Source organism: Anguilla rostrata, chromosome 16, assembly GCF_018555375.3.
Source record: "Anguilla rostrata isolate EN2019 chromosome 16, ASM1855537v3, whole genome shotgun sequence".
In the NCBI taxonomy this organism is placed as follows: Eukaryota; Metazoa; Chordata; class Actinopteri; order Anguilliformes; family Anguillidae; genus Anguilla; species Anguilla rostrata.
In genome coordinates this window covers 7,911,064-7,928,294 of record NC_057948.1, presented here as the reverse complement: position 1 = coordinate 7,928,294, position 17,231 = coordinate 7,911,064, and the positions used below count along the sequence as shown (strand labels likewise).

The window sequence follows — 17,231 nt, the reverse complement described above, 5'->3', positions numbered from 1 at the left end:
TATGTTTTAGACATATGTGGAAAAGCTTTGGGGGGGGGGGGGGGGGGCAAAATAAAACTAAATCATTTGTGAGCCAGTGCACTGAATTATGGTTTCTTTAGATTTCTAGAAAGACAGTCCCAGAATCGTGCTCATCATGATGCGCTGTGCTCAATCGTAAGCCAGTATTGACTTTGATTATGAAACTTTATTTGTACATGAGTACGGGGAAAAAGGTACATTTGCATAAATGCAGTTGCTCATTATATTTAATGCGGTGTGGGAGGCAGTGTTGCATAATGGTAGAGAACCAGGCTTACGAGTCAAGGCTTATAACTGCCACTATACTCTCGAGCCAGGCTTAAAACTACACTTGAGCAAAGTGTTTAACTTGAAATGCTTCAAGAAAACTGACAAAGATTGAATGGAAACAATGTAAGCAGTGTAAGTCACTCGAGCTAATTGCATCTGTTGAGTGCCTGGCATGTGAAGCGCACACTGAACTGGAGGAAAAGTGAAAGTGGACGAGTAAACATTCTACATGACTTAAATCAGGACAAGGGTATGAGCAGAAGAGAAAGAGAACATGGTCTCACGGAGGCTCCAAAACAAGTAAAAAAAGCAGAGAACTGGTGTTCTATGCTCTGCTGGTAAATCCAGATTCACGCCACACCTTTATAGGTTCGAATATCATCATTGCAAGGAGATTTATTTTTTCATCGTCAATTGCTTGGAATCGTGTTATTATAAAACCCATACACATCCAAATCTTGCGCTCAGCATAAAAGAAGCCCCAAATCAAAAAGACTATTGATCCAGTTGCAAGTCCTGGACGTTTAAATATTTGACTTCAAATATTGGATAACACACAGTACAAAGGTGATGTCAGAATTTGCTGCCATTGCAGCAAAGTAAACAGGAAATACACAATATATTTTAAGTAATTTAAGGCTTCTGTATACATTATTTCAAATGTAATGTTATGAAGTGAAAGCTAAACTTTCCATTTGGCATTTAGTACTATGGGCTCAGAGGGCATGAGAAGGTGAGACTGTGAAAGTGAGGGGCACATTTTGAAAAACTTTACATGAAACGGCACCTTACATGATTTGCACCTTTTTTTGACAACGATACGGTTATTTCTACGCAAATCACAAAAACCACAACTTGTGTGGTACTTGAAAAGGACGGTTTTGGAACAGTTAGTGCTCAGACAAGGTTGACCATACAGGACTGTCAATATTTGCAGAAATCTTACAGAGACGCTGCTGATGGTGTCACAATGCAACCTGAACCAAAACACCGCTTAATCATTTCCTTCAACTTTTGAGTTTTTTTGGTTTATTTTAGTCCCACAGCAACTACATAATACAAAATGTTCTGTACAAAATTGACTACAGTAATCCAATAACATGCAAAGTAACACCAATGTGTATATTGTCCTACCAAGTCCTACCAATAACCCCACTTTCTGGGCTAAGTGTCCATATTCCATAAACTGCTCTTTCATCATCAATAGTGAAATTGTTTGGGCATACACGAAACCATCCAATGTCAGGCAGAAGAGAACTTGATTATATCTCAATAGTCTCTGCCACAGAGCTCAGCCCATCGTCTCCCTGCAGAATCACCACGTTTCCGGGGACCTTGTGCTCCTCCACGATGATGCACTTCTCAGTGGAGTCCGACACGATGATCTCTATAACGTCCTCGTTCAGCTGCACGCACTCCTGCTCCTGCACCATTTGGTTCAGCTGGCCAGAGGTGCCCACTATTTTGTGGATGACGTGCTCGGGCGAGAAGGCCGCCCCGTCCTGGAAGGGTCCAGAAGTGCTGATGATGACCTCCTCGGGGGTGGGCTCCATGGTCAGACCATCGATGTCCTGGACATAAACCACCATCTGCTCCCCAGGGGGCCCCAGGCCCTCCCACTGCTGCGCCCTGGGCCTGGAGACCACCTTTGGGGCACTTCTCCTCGGCCTCCCCTTCACCGGGGTTGGGTGGCCAGGCTCCAGGGCCGCCAGGGCCTCGGCCAGCTCCCCAGCCACCTTCTGCTCCTTCCTCTTGTGGACCTGCTGATGGCGGACCAGGCTCTGCATGAGCGTGTAGCCGGCGCCGCACGTCGAGCACTTGTACGGCTTCTCCTCCAGGTGGGACTTCTGGTGGCGGCGGAGCTTGGTGGCCAGGGTGTATCCCTTCCCGCACACCTCGCAGGTGTGGGGGCGCTCGCCCGTGTGCAGGAGCTCGTGGGCCCGCAGAGTGTGGGGGTCCCGGAGGGCCTTTCCGCAGACAGGGCAGAGGTAGGCCTCCCCCGTGTGCGAGATGAGGTGGCGCCGAAGCTCGGGCGCCTGCGAGAAGCGCCGGTCGCAGTGGTCGCACTTGAAGGGCTTCTCCCCCGTGTGGATGCGCAGGTGCCCCAGCAGGTTGCCCCGCTGCCGGAAGGTCTTGCCGCAGTGGGGGCAGGGGTGCGGCCGCTCCCCGGTGTGCAGCCTCATGTGGTTCCGCAGCGAGCCCGAATTGGCCAGCTCCTTGCCGCAGACGGGACACTTGATCTTGGCGGCCCGGACGCCGGTCTCCCGGGCCCGGTGGGCCTCGCGGTGGATGCGCAGTGAGGGCCGGCGGGCGAAGGCCTTCCCGCAGATGTCGCAGACGAAGGGCCGCTCGCCGGTGTGGAGGACCTCGTGCTCCTTCAGGTCCCGCTTCAGGCCGTAGCTCTTGTCGCACTGCTGACACTTGAAGGGCCTCTCCCCCTTGTGCATGAGGAGGTGGGCGCGAAAGCTCTCCTGGGAGCTGTAGTTCTTCCCGCACTCCGTGCACAGGTACGGTTTGAGGTCGGAGTGGGTGAACTTGTGCTTCTTCAAGTGGCACAGCTGGAAGAAGCTCTTGTCACACTCGTCGCACTTGTACCGCCTCTCCCTGGTGTCTAAATGGAACAGTTCGGGCACGGGCACAAAAGCCTCCTGTTGAGCTCCCTGCCCTCCCCCTCGATATATACCCTTGAGGAAGTCATAGGGGTTCTGCTGGACCGCAAAGTGATGTGCTTCCACCTTTTCTGTCGCACCTGCTTCCTGGTCAGCCGCTCTGTTTTTGGGGCCTCCGGGAAGGGCTTCCACGGGGCTGTCCTCAGAAGGGCCCTGTTCGCCCACGCGCTGCTCCAGCACCCTCATCTTCCGCTCCTGCAGCCTCTTCTGGATGCGGCTGACGAGCGTGTGCACCTTCCTGGGCTTGGCGGCCAGGCGAGAGCTGGCTCTAGAGGCACCTGGGCCCTGCTCTTCCACCTTTCTGCCAGCGTGACACTCCTCTCCCGCCTTTTGCATTTCCTCCGAGGGAACCCCACCTTCGTTCAGGAGCACGTTGGACAACTCCGGAAAAGCGTTCGCGGTACTGTTTTCACACCAGCCTCCCCCGCCCCCATTTTGCTTGGCCTGTTTAGGGGCACAGGTTTCAAGGTTCCTCACAGGTTTCTTCTTCATTCGAAATATTTGCGGTTTTCTTCTTCTGATATGGCTCTGCAACGTGGACTTCCCATTCCCCTCTCCTGAAGCCGCCAGAGAAGTCTTGGTCACATCTGCAGATAAGCAACACCAAACAGTTATTCATCAAATGGCATCCATGTTGCTAATGTGCAGCGGGCAAAGAGTAAACACATCTACAGAGAATGGTACCTGGAAGCTGTGACTCCTGCTCCAGAGCAGTCTCCTCATGAGGCCGGTTCACTCCTTCCACAAAAGGCGCGTCCTCTTCAAGAACCACTTCTGCAGTGACCTTCCCTCTCTGGCTTTTTTCTGGTTCCAGCGGTTGAGGAGGACCCTGTTGATCCTCCATCCAGAGAAGCAGCTCCGTTCCTGGATCGATGTCCTCACAAGCCCTGAGACAGAGCCTGCCATCAACTTCCTGGACGCTCACATTCTGCTCCGCCTTACTCTTTGCAAAACAGGCGAATCTGTTTGATACAAGAAGAAAAATTCACAAATCATTACTGGACAAAATATTGTGCACTGTGAAATGATGTCTGTCCAGTGGCAGCTAAGTCTGCAATATACAGACATGGACACTATTGATTTTGGGTGGGAAAACAGATGTTCAAAGCCCATAATGTAGGAAAAACATATTTTGTTCTACACAGAAGACTTGTATTCAATGTAACTGAATTCAAATATTAAATGCATTAACTATTGTAAGCAAGTGAAATGCAAGGTTTGATGTCAGTGCACAGGTGTTGTTTTACAATCAGAACCAGCAAATGTAATAAAAGTTGAAGTGGTGTCTGGAGTGACATACCTAATCCAGTAACTCTCATCCCCGCCAGGCCCACTGGTAACTGCTGCACATGGAACTTCACCCCCACTCTATGAACAAATTAAATATACCTGTTCTGTTAGACTGCAAAAACATTCCATTCAAACTTGTACAGAGGATGGCTGTAATTATTGGGTTCTACTAGCACTACTAATTTCTAAAAATCATCAGCTTTGTGATTTACTGGATCTGCACGTGTTGCACTTCAACAGGCTTCCATGGACGTTGGTCGTTAAAACATGCAGTTTGCATTGGCCTCATGCCAGAATTATAGTTCTTGCAATGCTTGTGTACCTCTTGTGTTTCTCCATTGCCTGTGCTCTTGACTTGGTCTTCCTGCAGGCCCAAGAGAGCCCCTTTCTGCAGGGCACGCCCGACGCACCAAAGCCCCAAGCGATCACTGCTTGCCAAGGAAGGACCCACGGTGAGGCCTCGAGGCACAGCTTGCAGTACCTTGTGGAGGGAGTCCTGGCCTGGTGATAAGTCCTTTAAACATCTTAGGGGGTCCTTTCCACGGTACTTAGACACTAAATCCAAAAGAAAAACAGCTACAGTCTACAACCTGCTTATAGATAATGATTATAGATAATGATTAGCAACCACTAAGCAACAGTATGAGAATAAAGTACATTGCGGAATTGTTCTAAATTGTAATGCTTTTGCATTACATTTACAATGTGACATTAAACCAACAATATGTGAAATGTAATACATATACCCTTTTGTCATTACATTTTGAAACTGTAAAGAAAGTGTGATAAACATCGTGGCAAGTTTTATGTTGACAAATATGGCCAGCATAACAGTGTGCAATAGTTTACTCTGAACACTCCGTTAAATTGTCAACGTTTTTAGCAATAAAACGCAAACGAGATTGCATTTTACTTCTAAGCCCTTTGTAGTAAATATATGAGCATGCGCACCTGTGACGAAATGACTTTCGGTGCTAACGGCATAAAACAGACAGTACGTATTCATTCGCTAGCTACGATAGCTAACACTGTTAAATAGCCAAAAGAGCATACAATTGATAGGTTTGCCATTGAAAGCCCCAGTATGCCGCTACAAAAACTCACGTGTGCAGCATGCAAGCATGTCACGGAACTACAGACACTCTATTCGAGCACTGGCGTAACCACTGAGCGTAAACACTCAGACACGCAAATACAAATGAAACGCTCCATTTTGATACATTACAGGAAGACTAGCTGCTAGTATTCAAGCAATAGCTTGTGAGCTAGCTACTTAAATAGACGCCGGAACTTCCTCATCGTAACCAGAGAACTTGGTGGTTTGTAGTTAACTGGCTAGCTAACTAGACAGATATAAATCTATCGGCAGAAATCATATAAGGCTAGATACTGTAACAGTAGGCTAAGTTAGTACAGTTAACTACACCAATATGACAGTCCATTGATATAGCCTAGCCAAGAGTTCGCGTGCTAGGTAATGAACATGTCGATCTGCAAAGATGTTGCAAGTTAGACATTTACTCACATCTACCAAGAAACAATAACATGAGAATAAAAAATTAACTAACTCAGGGTTAGATTTCTTCTACGCCTTGGCCAAGGTAGTGCCTTCTTTTTTTAACAAAAACTCCGGGAAAATTATCATTCTCCAGCCAACAAGGACATCGTCCGGAAGTTGTATCTTCGAGACAAACCTTCCCCGAGGAAACATCGCCTCACAAACACTTTTTCGCTGTTCAGCTAACGATTCTTGAGGTAAAACGGATTTCAGACAAATGCAGTGGTCGAACAAAAGTTATAACTAGCCATAGTTAACACTGAAACATAGAAACCCTGAGCCATTCTATCGGCGCGTTAAAAAAAAATTGAGAACCATTATTTACAAGAAACTGAAGTGTCACCCTACGCTCTGGTAAAATAGAAATCCGTTTCTATGGGAGCGAGTTATCGGTGACACAAATGAAATTTCTGAATTCATAAAATGAAGTTGGCGCTAGAATCCTAACGTCAAAGTTGCCTAGTTTACGTTATATTGAGGGAAGCATAATTACTTAACTCGAAGCAAAAATAAAGCATTGCTGGTTCATAGGTCCTCCCAGTTGTCTAATGTTAGAAGCTCATACTATAAAAGCTGAGTATCCATGATTGCCAAGTGTCTCGCATCTGGCGTTCATACTCACGTTTTTAGATAATTTCTCGTTCTCAGTAAACCTCACGCCAAAGCTAATCACAGATTTGGAGAGAAAAAAATAGATCCTTAGATCACTTGACAGCTGCACAGTCATGTCATATCAACGTCATATGTTTATTTCTGCTCTTGCGCGATTTTCTTTGGGTTGACTAACCTAGAATGTCAAGAGTTGATTGTTGATTCTCTGAAATCAATTTATCGTCTATCAATACATTAATTGAAAATGAGAAAAAGGGTACATTTACAAAACAAAGGTGGCGTAAGATGTGTGCGATACATGCACGCGTAAAAGTCTCAAATTGAAAATCAAACTCCAGCCAGTTGACTAAAGTCATCACCTTGGAGACAGCAAACGCGCAAGTCCAGGCTGTGCTCCCAGGCATACTTTTACATTTGGTAACAGTGCTGTAGTATTTGAGACCAGGACCATTTCCGATGCCCCCAAAAGCCGTTATAGCTACCTTGCCACAAGCAGTCCAGCAGTTTCCTTTGTTGCTATGTGTGAGCAGCACAGACATCCGTTACTACTGCAGCAACCTTTAGGTGGTGTTCTCTCATGTTGTTGCCGCTGTACAGATGCCACATACAAAGAAATGGATCTTGAAATGTCACATTTTTTCTTGAGTCTACAGGGTTCCTGGCTTGACCAAAGTTGCTGATATTTGATCACTAAAGTTCCGGACATCCTCTAATATGGTGGCATCCCATGTGAAGGCACCGGTCTATGTATTGCATAGGGTCAACAAGGGGAAGGGTTTATGGGCTAGTTGGAAATTTAACATGTCAAGTGCAGAAGCACACAGCATTTGCTGGGTTATCCTCATTTAGACAACAAAGACAGAAAACAGCAATGTACTGCAAGTGGGTCTTTTATTTCTGCAGAAATAGTATGTCTGAGACATCACTGCATTAAACGTGTTTTAATGCAGTGATGCACTGCATTTTTTTTAAAGGCATATTGTTTATTTACAGGCATGTTAATATAATTCCAAAGAGGTTGTGCAACCATGTGTTGGTACCATCTGCTACCCTCACAAAAATTTTATAGGCAGATGTTTGGGTCAATCTTACCTGGTTGTTGGGTTTTTCACTGTTCTTGTGGGTACATCTTGTTTGCTCAAGATGCCAGCTTCATCCGTTGTGTCTGGATGTTTGGTCTACATATTGCCACGGTCCAATGGAAAATTACAAGCAAGTGTGTACATAACAAAACACGTATGCAGCCTCTACAATATGATTACAGCTTGGCTCAAAGTATGTCAACCCTTCACCCATCCATACTTTTCTTTGTCCTGGGTAGCATTCAAAATTTCATACATGTTCCCACCATACCTTGTGCTACTGCTGGCATATACTTTCAGAATACTGGTGAGCATGGACTACAAAGTATGAAAATAGTTAACTAATAACATTTTTTACAGTCTTATGTCTACAGGCTTCTGTGCCTGTTCTGTTGCACTTTTTTAGTTTTAGTTTACAAATGCCTGAGCTTTGTGGAAACACATGAGCTACAGTTGCACTCAGTCAATAAATTACGTAGGCAAAGTTACAGGGTTCCCTGTCCTTAAGGGGCTGTACCATGACTGTATGCCTTTCGTGTAGTGTTTTAATATCAATGTCTAGATAATTTGTGTATCTGGCAAACTAATACCGTAATTCAAGTAATCACTAAATAAATAAATACAAACTTGAGTACACAGGATAGAGCAAAAGGTAGCTGTATAGTCACCTATAGCTTACATAATGTGTACAGGCTTAACTACTTAGCTACTCTTGTGGATGCTCTGAAGCTGTGTGAATGTCCATTTTCACATTTTTATTGAATATTAGGCTACAATAGAAAAAAACGTGGTTTGCTGCAGAAATAATTATGTCCCATTATAGCATACACACTGTAATTAACCAAGGCCGAGAAATTCCAGCAGCATTATGGGACTCTCGTACAGATGATACAACATGAAGTCTGGTTTGATAGCCTAATACTCCAATCTGAACAATACTGCTGCCACTGGGCAGTAGCATTGACAAAAATCCAACAAAAAATGGTTTGTTCCAACTTGCAGGACCAAGTGTTACTAGTTATATTTGCACCTCAGAGATAGAAAACGGGATGAAGATCGAACTAAATATGGTTGCAGAGTAGGTTACGCTGGCTGAGCGGGCACATTCAAATCAAGGCAAAAGTCGTCACATTGTTGCCTAGTTCCCACTGATCGACTCCGGATAAAACGCAGACGTTGTCCATTGTTACATTGTCTTCCGGAGACATTTACAAAGTAACTGTGTATTCCTGGCGGACGGATCTTTGACGTTGGAGAGACATAGGCTTTTGTAATTTCATTGTAGTACAGGATAGGTTAACGTTAGGCGACTGTATTTGGCACAACTGTATTTTATTTGCGAGCAATTTCATTCCTGTTTTAGTTAGCTAGCCTAGCGATTAAGTCATAGATTCAACAGATAGCAGTAGCTTGGCTACACCATTTAACGTTGCTTTCAACGAAACTTTACACTGCAGATTATTAAAGTAGCCTGCGCCGGCTACATGCATTAAGCGTAGCAAAACCTCCAAGCAGTGCACTGATTGCAGTTAACGTTAAGTGACATAATGAAGTTAACCACCGGAAGGAAAACGATTTTTAAAATAGCATTTTAATGCTTTATACGTTGTTTTGCGAAACACTGGTTTAAGAAAACACCAGGTTATGCACACACCTCTGTGAATAGTATAACAGTGGCAGATTTTTATACAACTAAACTTTTGGGTAAAACATCGTATGTCTTTGATTTTAGGGTCCCCTCTGTTCTCAAGTTGCTTTCTTCCGTTTTCCATGTCATTTCCTGTATTAAAAAGATGGTGGTCAAAGCTGAGAGAAGCTGCTGACTCGCTGAAATTATTTCAAATAAAAACTTTACATCGCCGAGGACTAGTGAAATCAGATTTTATTGCTGCGTTGTCGGGGGCGAAACAGGAAAGGGGAGACTTATTATTGTGGAATAAAGCGATTAAAAGACAACCCTCCCGGGGTTGCGGATTCTTGGAAGGTGAGTCTGTCTTTTAGTAGCCAATGTGGCCAATGAAAATGGCTTCCGAAAACGTTAGGCAAATTGCCAATTGCCTGCAGAGGGGAATCGAGGAAATATCTACCTCTAATGCCCAAGACCACGCTGTGTGCAATTCAGTCGATGGTTTTGGATACTCTTATAGATGTTGAGGTATTGCTGTTGCAGAAGAAACTTTACAGGTATACCGTGAGTTTGTTTTAAGGGGACATTATTACCCCAGTTGTTGCAGTTTTTCTACACAGTGCATTCAGTTTTGACGGACATCGCCAATGACCAATCAGCATCTTGAATTGGTGTCTCAGATATTTTGGATAGGGAGCGTGTTACCGAGGAGGAGTGTGTATTTGGCCTGTGATGGTTGTCTATGTATGTGGAGGTGTGCCCCTAAAAATGTATACGCCCTCATTTCTGGAGCGAACAAGGAATCGAGTACACTATTTATTTATTTCCGAGGTATACTCCGGACGTCCAGATTAGTCGAAGACACAGCGGATAGTAGCCTATTTTAATATAAGTCCTTATTAAAAATGAAAGACTGCTGTTGGTTTCATTTGTGTAGGTTGCATTCCCGAGTAAGGACTGAGTCAACCAGATAAACCGAAAATCTGCGCTACCTATAGCTGCAATAGGCATTTATATGGGGAAAGTGTCTTAGTATTGCACTGTGTAAAAACGCACGTTCTTATTTTTTCTATGGCTAACAGTTCGAGCTGTTTCAAACCTGGTTTGTTGATTGTTCAGGCAGCGTGAGGCAAATACTCAATTTCTCAATCTTGAGAAATTCTTTTCGGTTGAAATGTTGTTTTGCCGCTCTTATTGTGTTGTGTTCCATTACAACTGTCCTGCACCACGTAGGTGTAGGCTACAGTTTTCTTTATTCGTGGCCGTCGAAGAAGTGTTTCACTTAAGGTTACGCTGTCATTGATTGTAACCTACCGCTACTCTGTTGATGTCTTTAACCACTTGCCGTGAGCAAAAGCGGTTTATTCTGTCTTCGGTAATATTACTGGAAGATAAATACATTCGCTGGTATATAGGCCTATTCATTGTATTATAGTTTGTGCAGGTAGTGAAAGGATTTGGTGGTGGTTGCAACATTTTAGACCAACAGCTGTCATATTCAGTGACATTGTACAGAAACCTTGTTCCAAGAATAAAGGTATAGCTAGTTATTCACTCTGTTGTCTTGTTGTCTGAATAGAATTTATAGTTAATTAAGTCAATGTCTAAATCCCACGAAGGCATCGGTCTTAGTTACACTGCAGGACCATCCCTCTGTTTTAGAAATAAATCTTTTTTATTTTTTGGGATCAAATAATCAGCATCCAACCATAACAGTAGCTTAGCCCTACTGTTGCCGACTGCAATTAGTACTAGCATTACATTACGAGCATTTAGCAGACGCTGTTATCCAGAGTGACTTGCACAACTTTTACATAGCATTTACATTAAGTCCATTTATACAGATGGATACATACTGAAGCAATGCAGGTTAAGTACCTTGCTCAAAGGTACAACATCAGTTTCCTACCCAGGAATCGAACCAGTGACCTTTAGGTTACGAGACCAGTTCCTTTCCCATTATACTTCACTGCCGCCCTTACAAACAACAGTATGTGATATAAATTTGACAGATTTTCATGTTACATCAGGGTTAACATGTTTTGTGAGTGAGTTTCTGGATTGATATGTTCACATTATAACTAGGAACATTATTTCAGGGCACATGACCTAAATGTGTGTTACTGTCTAAATTGGGGGTTTTCAACCTTTTCTCATCAGGGGCATAAACAGTGGACAGAGATGATTTCCTGAGATAATAAAGATCAATCTTCTGCCAGTGGACAAAAAAGGGAACAGATGTTATCCGAGACTTGACCGTTAATTTTTTTGAGGGCAAGCATTTCAGTTGAAAAAGACGACAATCTTAAATTACGGGCATTTTTAAATAGACATGTTAGAAATAGTGGAAATACTTCCCCAAAAACAATTTCAGCGGAAGTATACCGCAGGCCACTGACTAGCATACAAACGTGCTTATATGCGAGTCAACGGACTTGTATGTGATATCTGCACCGGCAGTTATGTTGTTGAGCATATTTTAGTTCTGCGAGGGAAATCAGTTACATCCGGTTTAAAAAGTTATTCTTGCCGACACTACTTTGATGCTGCAAGTTAGCTCAGTTGTAGAGAGCGTCAAACAGGGCCTACTGAACTTTGATGTTGATTATAACAATGTAACTGCATCCGTCTCGGATAATGCGTGTTACATGTTCTATATAGCTTACATCAGTATATACTAAAGCGACCTGTTCTGACTTCTCCTGCGATTTTCAGGAAATACTGAATTCAGACCCATTATTCCACCAGTATTCAGCTTTATTGGTAAACGTTCTCTCTGTCAAAAAAGTGCAAAACTCTTGGTATATGTGTCCATGGTGTACTGCCTTTGATTGAGACATTTGTTGTGGGAAAATCCATGTTTTCTAATTAATAATGAAGGAATCACATCCTTGATACTGTTCGGATACATCTGTTCTTCCATTGCAGAACGTTCTTTGCGGTCCACATTTTTCTTTTTGTTAACCGTGTTTTTGTGTTGTTGGCATCTGTATTATTTGGCAGAATGAGATGAATGTATTAAGCATAAATAAGTAGCCTATGCTATATGCTATTCTCTGCTGTCTTAGTCCATACTGTACACTGCCAGTGACAGGTGATTGACCACCATTAGGTGACATGGATATGTGACAGCCTAAGCAGGAGAGTTCAGGTGTTTTGTGCTTTGCCGTCCTCTGCATGTTGCTGGGGCTGGCTGTTCACACGCACTGCATCCAAACCTGACCTGCTGTAGACCTCTGGTGGGAAATGATGATTCACATGTAACTGGCTTAAATGCTTAAAGTGCTTAAAAGTCTCCACCCCAGACGCTGTGTCTTGAGAACGAGGATCTTAAACATCAGTCCTAGATAGCCACCGTGTCTGCTGGTGGTTGATGTCCTTCAGTACTTTGACACTTAAAGTCACAGGTTGACTGAAGAGCCACAGTGGCCCTTCCGCAGAGAACTTGGAGATCCCTGGCCTGGAGAATGGAAGTTAGTTTGTGAGTGTGGTTTCTGCTGAATGATCTTATCCGATATACCACATTTTACCCACCACTGAGTTGTAGGTCTGTGGGAGATTTGGCTCCTTCAGTTGAAGCCCCACCTACACATATTGAGAATTTGGGACGATTCGCCTAACCTCACAGTGTCAACCTGTTATAGTACAATAAGGTTGCAGCCTATCTTGTATTTTCATAAATGTTTCAAGTTCATACATCCTAGAACTTGACCGAAGACTGGGAGAAACAGTGATTGCGTAAGATTCTGACCTGCGTCCTTGTCAGTTGCTGCAATCAGATGTTTGATGATGCTCGATGATCGGTCATTAATTTTAACGAAAATCGATTAAGGAAATTCTTTAAAATATTCATCCCTAGTCAGTGGCTATTTGTGTCTGGGACTTTTTTCCTTCAGTCTTCAGCAAGTGAGGGGCATGTTCAGTTGGATTCAGGATGGGTGATTGACTTCAAGAACATTCCACTTTCTGGCCCCGAAAAACTTTTTGGTTGCTTTAGCAGTATGTTTGGGGGTCATTGCCCTGATGCATGGTGGAGTGCTGTCCAATGAGTTTTGAAGCATTTGCGTGGATCTGAGCAGATAAGATGTTTCTCTACACTTCAGAATTAGTCTTGCTGCTGTCAGCAGTGACATCATCAATAACTTGACAAGTGAGCCAGTTCCAGTGGCAGCCATATATGCCCAAGCCATAACACCCTCCACCCTGTTCCACATATCTATGCTTTGAATCATGAGCAGTTCCTTTCTTTCTGCTCTCTTTCTTCTTTCCATAGCTTTGGTACAGGTTAATACTCATCTCATTGAGCCATATGACTTTGTTCCAAAACTTTTATGTTTTTAAATGTACTTTTTTATTATATATATATTTTTTTAGCAAACTGTAACCTGGCTGTTCTGTTCTTGAGGTTTACTAGAGGTTTGCATCTTGCGGTGAACCCTCTGAGGTTATGCTGGTGTTAGTCTTCTCTTTATAGTAGTCTTTGACGCATGTATGCGGGCATGCCGCAGAGTGTCCTTGATCTGTTCGTCAGTTGATAAAGGTATTTTCTTCACAACTGAAAGTATTCTTTGGTCATCCTCCACTACAGTGGTTTTTCATGGTCTACCAATTCGCTATTGCTGAGCCCTCCAGTGCATTCTTGGTTCTTCATGTACTGAAAGGTTAATTTTGACCCACTCAAAGTTTTTCCCATGTCTCTGATCGAGTTATTCAGATTTTCAGCTTCATGGTGGCCTGCTTACTGGCTTTGGAACTTATTTGGTCCTCATGTTGAGAGACGACAGCAACAGGCTCCAGATGCAAATGCTACACCTTGAATCAACTCTAGATCTTTTGCTAGGTTTCTTTGTGCATTAACTAATGGTGCACTAATGACACTGGCCAAGAAACAGCTGAGCAGCCAGTTGTCCAAGATACTGCTGTGTGCAGTTATAGCAGGATTTATGTGTAAAATGGACAATATTTGACTTCTTGAAACAATGTCTGCAATTATTAACTGTGTGTATTTAAACATGGCATTTAGTGCTTCTCAGATTACATTATCAAATCAAGTAGAATAATATATGATACAGGCTTCACTGTAGGATTAACGCATTGTAAAGGGTCATTCTACAAGAATAGTGGGATTTAGAATTGCAGTGTGTCTTGCAATGTGTTTTTAATTTTTGTCGCTTGGTACAATATGAACCTTTTAACTTCATGAATTCATAAAAATGCCATCTTAATGTATTTATTATGTATATATTATTTATATATTTTTTTATACATTCACGCAGACTATAGCTCACGCCATCTTTTTTGTCACTGGTGTTACTTGTACCTTGTAACAGCACAAAGGGTTTTTCAAAATTTTGCACTTGTACACAAAAACAGTGTAGGTTAATTACAATACAGGAGAATTGCTTAATTACCTAATCCTGAAGCATTTCCTGTTCATTCCATTGCAAAGAGAACCCATATTTGCATGAACAATGATGGCATATTTCAGGTAATTTCATGGCATTATGTTCAATTATATCATATAATGATCTATAAGTGTACACTAAAAGCAGATACCTCATAAATAAACTGTCAATTGCCCTATAAAGACACCAGTCCACCAAAATTTAGGTAGTAGAAGGTAGGTAGTTTCCGTTGAAAACAGTGGCCGCCTGAGGAGCACACACTCTGCTTAGTCTCATTCTTTTATGAAATTAAGCCAATTCTCCTAAAGTCAATTTAGCGTGTCGTTAGATTGCACGTAAACTTGAAAGCAGTTCATTTCTAATAATTGCTTTAAGGTTTTTTTGGCGCAATTTCTCCTATAGTCTGTTTGAAGAAACAGGAAGTCTGCCCAAGACTTTTAATTGAAGGAAAAACCCTGAACTGGGAACATAGAGTTGGGGTCAGTTCAATTTCAGTTTAGCCTAGTCGACTCTGGAGATGAATTGATTAAAAACTAATCGTAGAGCATTTATGGGCAATTGGGCATTTTTCAGCTCATTAATTTTATTTCAGTTAATTTCCTGAACCGCAGTGAAAGTGACCGAACTAATACTGCGGTGACACCAGAAACCCCCTTTTCCTCATCGCTGTTTGGCCCGAACAGCATGCGGTTCAGCGTTGTGCTCCATGTCCGGTGCTTGAATAAAATACCCTTGGGAAAAGTTTTTCCTGTATTTTTATGCCGAGTCATGCAGTGGAGGGAGGGAAGTGGTCTCACGAGGAAGAGTGTTTCTTCAGCTGCACTACCGTAGTGGTGTTGAGCGTCGCATCGAAACAGTCAGCTTCTGAATAAGTAAACCGTGCATCAAAATTAAATATTTATCCATAAGATGCGTAGTGGAATTGAAAAAAAGGATTTATCTTTGAAAATAATGTATGAAAGAGTGGAAAGGGGGGTGGGAGGATATCAAAAGTATTGCATTTTTTGAGGCAGATATTTTATCAGGACTGTAGATAATGCTTTGCTTTTAGGGTGCTCACTTCATCCTGCACGCAAAAAAACAGCACAAAATAAATAAAAACATGGGCGACAGGGCCTTGCTATTCAGCCTCTCTTGAATTACATATGGTGTGTTGTAGCCAATTTGATGTGTGCTACATGTTGTATGTTGTGTAAATGTTGCTGTAGTTACTCCACCTGTGCACTAGAGGGCATAGGCAGGTAATCACAGTGGTCACGTGCATAGGGGAGTCACAGGTGAACAGGAAGCAGGGAATTTTGAACTTGGGAAGCCACACAGTTTTTCAACCGTGTGTGTGCATCTGTTCTGTTTGTCCTGTCGTATTGTTAGTATTTTACGTTTTGTTTTATATTTACGAGCTAGTTCGGTTATCATTCATTCAGTGCACCCGGCTTTTGTAAGTATTTTTGAATCTGCATGTAAATAAATCGTCAAACGCATATGCCATGGCAGACCTCATTTTCTGCACCACTACACGCTGGAAACGCCTTCAAATTCCATGGCTATGTTTGTTGTTCGATTGCCACTACATGGTGTGCACAAAAGGGAATGGCTCAGGCTGGACACTTATGTGTAAAAGAGGAAGAATGTCAACCGCTACTATAAAATATGGAATGTGTGTAAGTACTGTATATAAATAAGTATGGCATACATACTCATGTATGTTGTACATGTATGTGAACAAGAAATGGTCAATCTGGCTACCAGATGCCTCAGAGAAAAAAGGAATTACCGAAATCACGCAATTACAATGAACCACAGCTGCGGACATATCTGTCTAAAAATACGGCCATTTTTAATATCATTTCATTTATTTAATAAAAAAGCATATCACCCATGTGAAAAAGTAATCACCTCCTTAGTCACTCAATCAACCATTTGACCAAATATAATTGATAATTAGATTCAGCTGATTGAACACAGCCAAGCTTTATTGCAGCCTGCCCTGTTGAATCTACCCCTCACTCATATTGAACTTTACCATCAGAGTGAAGTAGTCACCAGAAACTTTATATAAGCACACTATGCCATGCTCAGAGAAAATTCCAGAAGAGATGAGAAAAAAGTTGTTAGTGGTGCTTAGTGGTGGGTGTGTACATAATAGTTTTAGTTTTGTACACGATTAAAAGTTTTCAAAATACTGTTTTATTTAAAATTTTCCATCCATTTTATTTGTAACCATGTTACAAGAGACCACTTCATGCCAGTGCATATATAACAATATATGGCACTTCAGGGTGGTTTACCATGACCACCCTGTCATACCATATATTCTTGTGTATGCATGGTGTGTCGTAGTAATGACCACTGCTGCTGCTCATTGCCTAATCAAAGCCTTTCTCTCAGGCCTAAATGGGAGAGAACTTTTGCCTCCATGGTGGTGGACTTTTCACCCTGTGAAGGTTTTTTTTTTTTTTTTTTTTTGCTTTTTGGTTCTTGTTTTATAAAGGATTTCTGTTGTTTTTCAGTTCTTGGAGTAAATAAAAAGCAATAAGCCAGTTATCTTTCTCAGTTCATTTTTCTGTTCACCATGCAATCACTGTCCACCCCCAAGCACTTCCTCCCTATATATAGCCAACAAAGATTTATATCCTATTGATCTTTTCACACCCCTGAGTCAATAAATATAGTAGAAGGTCTTTAAGCTTGACCTGT

The 17,231-nt window shown here is 42.5% G+C and overlaps 2 protein-coding genes across 10 annotated transcripts in view; one reads left to right on the top strand and one right to left on the bottom strand.

The window, feature by feature from the left end:
• Positions 1-663: 663 nt before the first annotated feature.
• znf408 (zinc finger protein 408) lies at positions 664-6,412 on the bottom strand. Of its 5 annotated transcripts, none has more exons than XM_064313570.1 (5): positions 6,307-6,412; positions 4,573-4,805; positions 4,261-4,328; positions 3,645-3,922; positions 664-3,547 (listed from the first exon to the last, which is right to left on the bottom strand). In XM_064313570.1, exons 1-5 carry the CDS (start codon positions 6,335-6,337, stop codon positions 1,554-1,556), a joined length of 2,604 nt encoding a protein of 867 aa, XP_064169640.1. In that variant the 5' UTR covers positions 6,338-6,412; the 3' UTR covers positions 664-1,553. The 5 variants fall into 5 exon arrangements, with proteins under 5 accessions (XP_064169640.1, XP_064169641.1, XP_064169643.1 ...); XM_064313571.1 differs by lacking the exon at positions 6,307-6,412 and adding an exon at positions 5,776-6,262; XM_064313573.1 differs by lacking the exon at positions 6,307-6,412 and adding an exon at positions 5,819-6,260.
• Positions 6,413-8,517: 2,105 nt separating this feature from the next.
• The window catches only part of prdm11 (PR domain containing 11), a 39,738-nt gene continuing 31,024 nt past the window's right edge, over positions 8,518-17,231 (top strand). The window contains exon 1 of one of the 5 annotated variants that reach the window (XM_064313564.1): positions 8,518-9,486. The gene's annotated coding sequence lies outside the window, so the exon portion shown is untranslated. The other 4 variants (XM_064313567.1, XM_064313568.1, XM_064313565.1 and 1 more) reach the window with 4 other exon arrangements.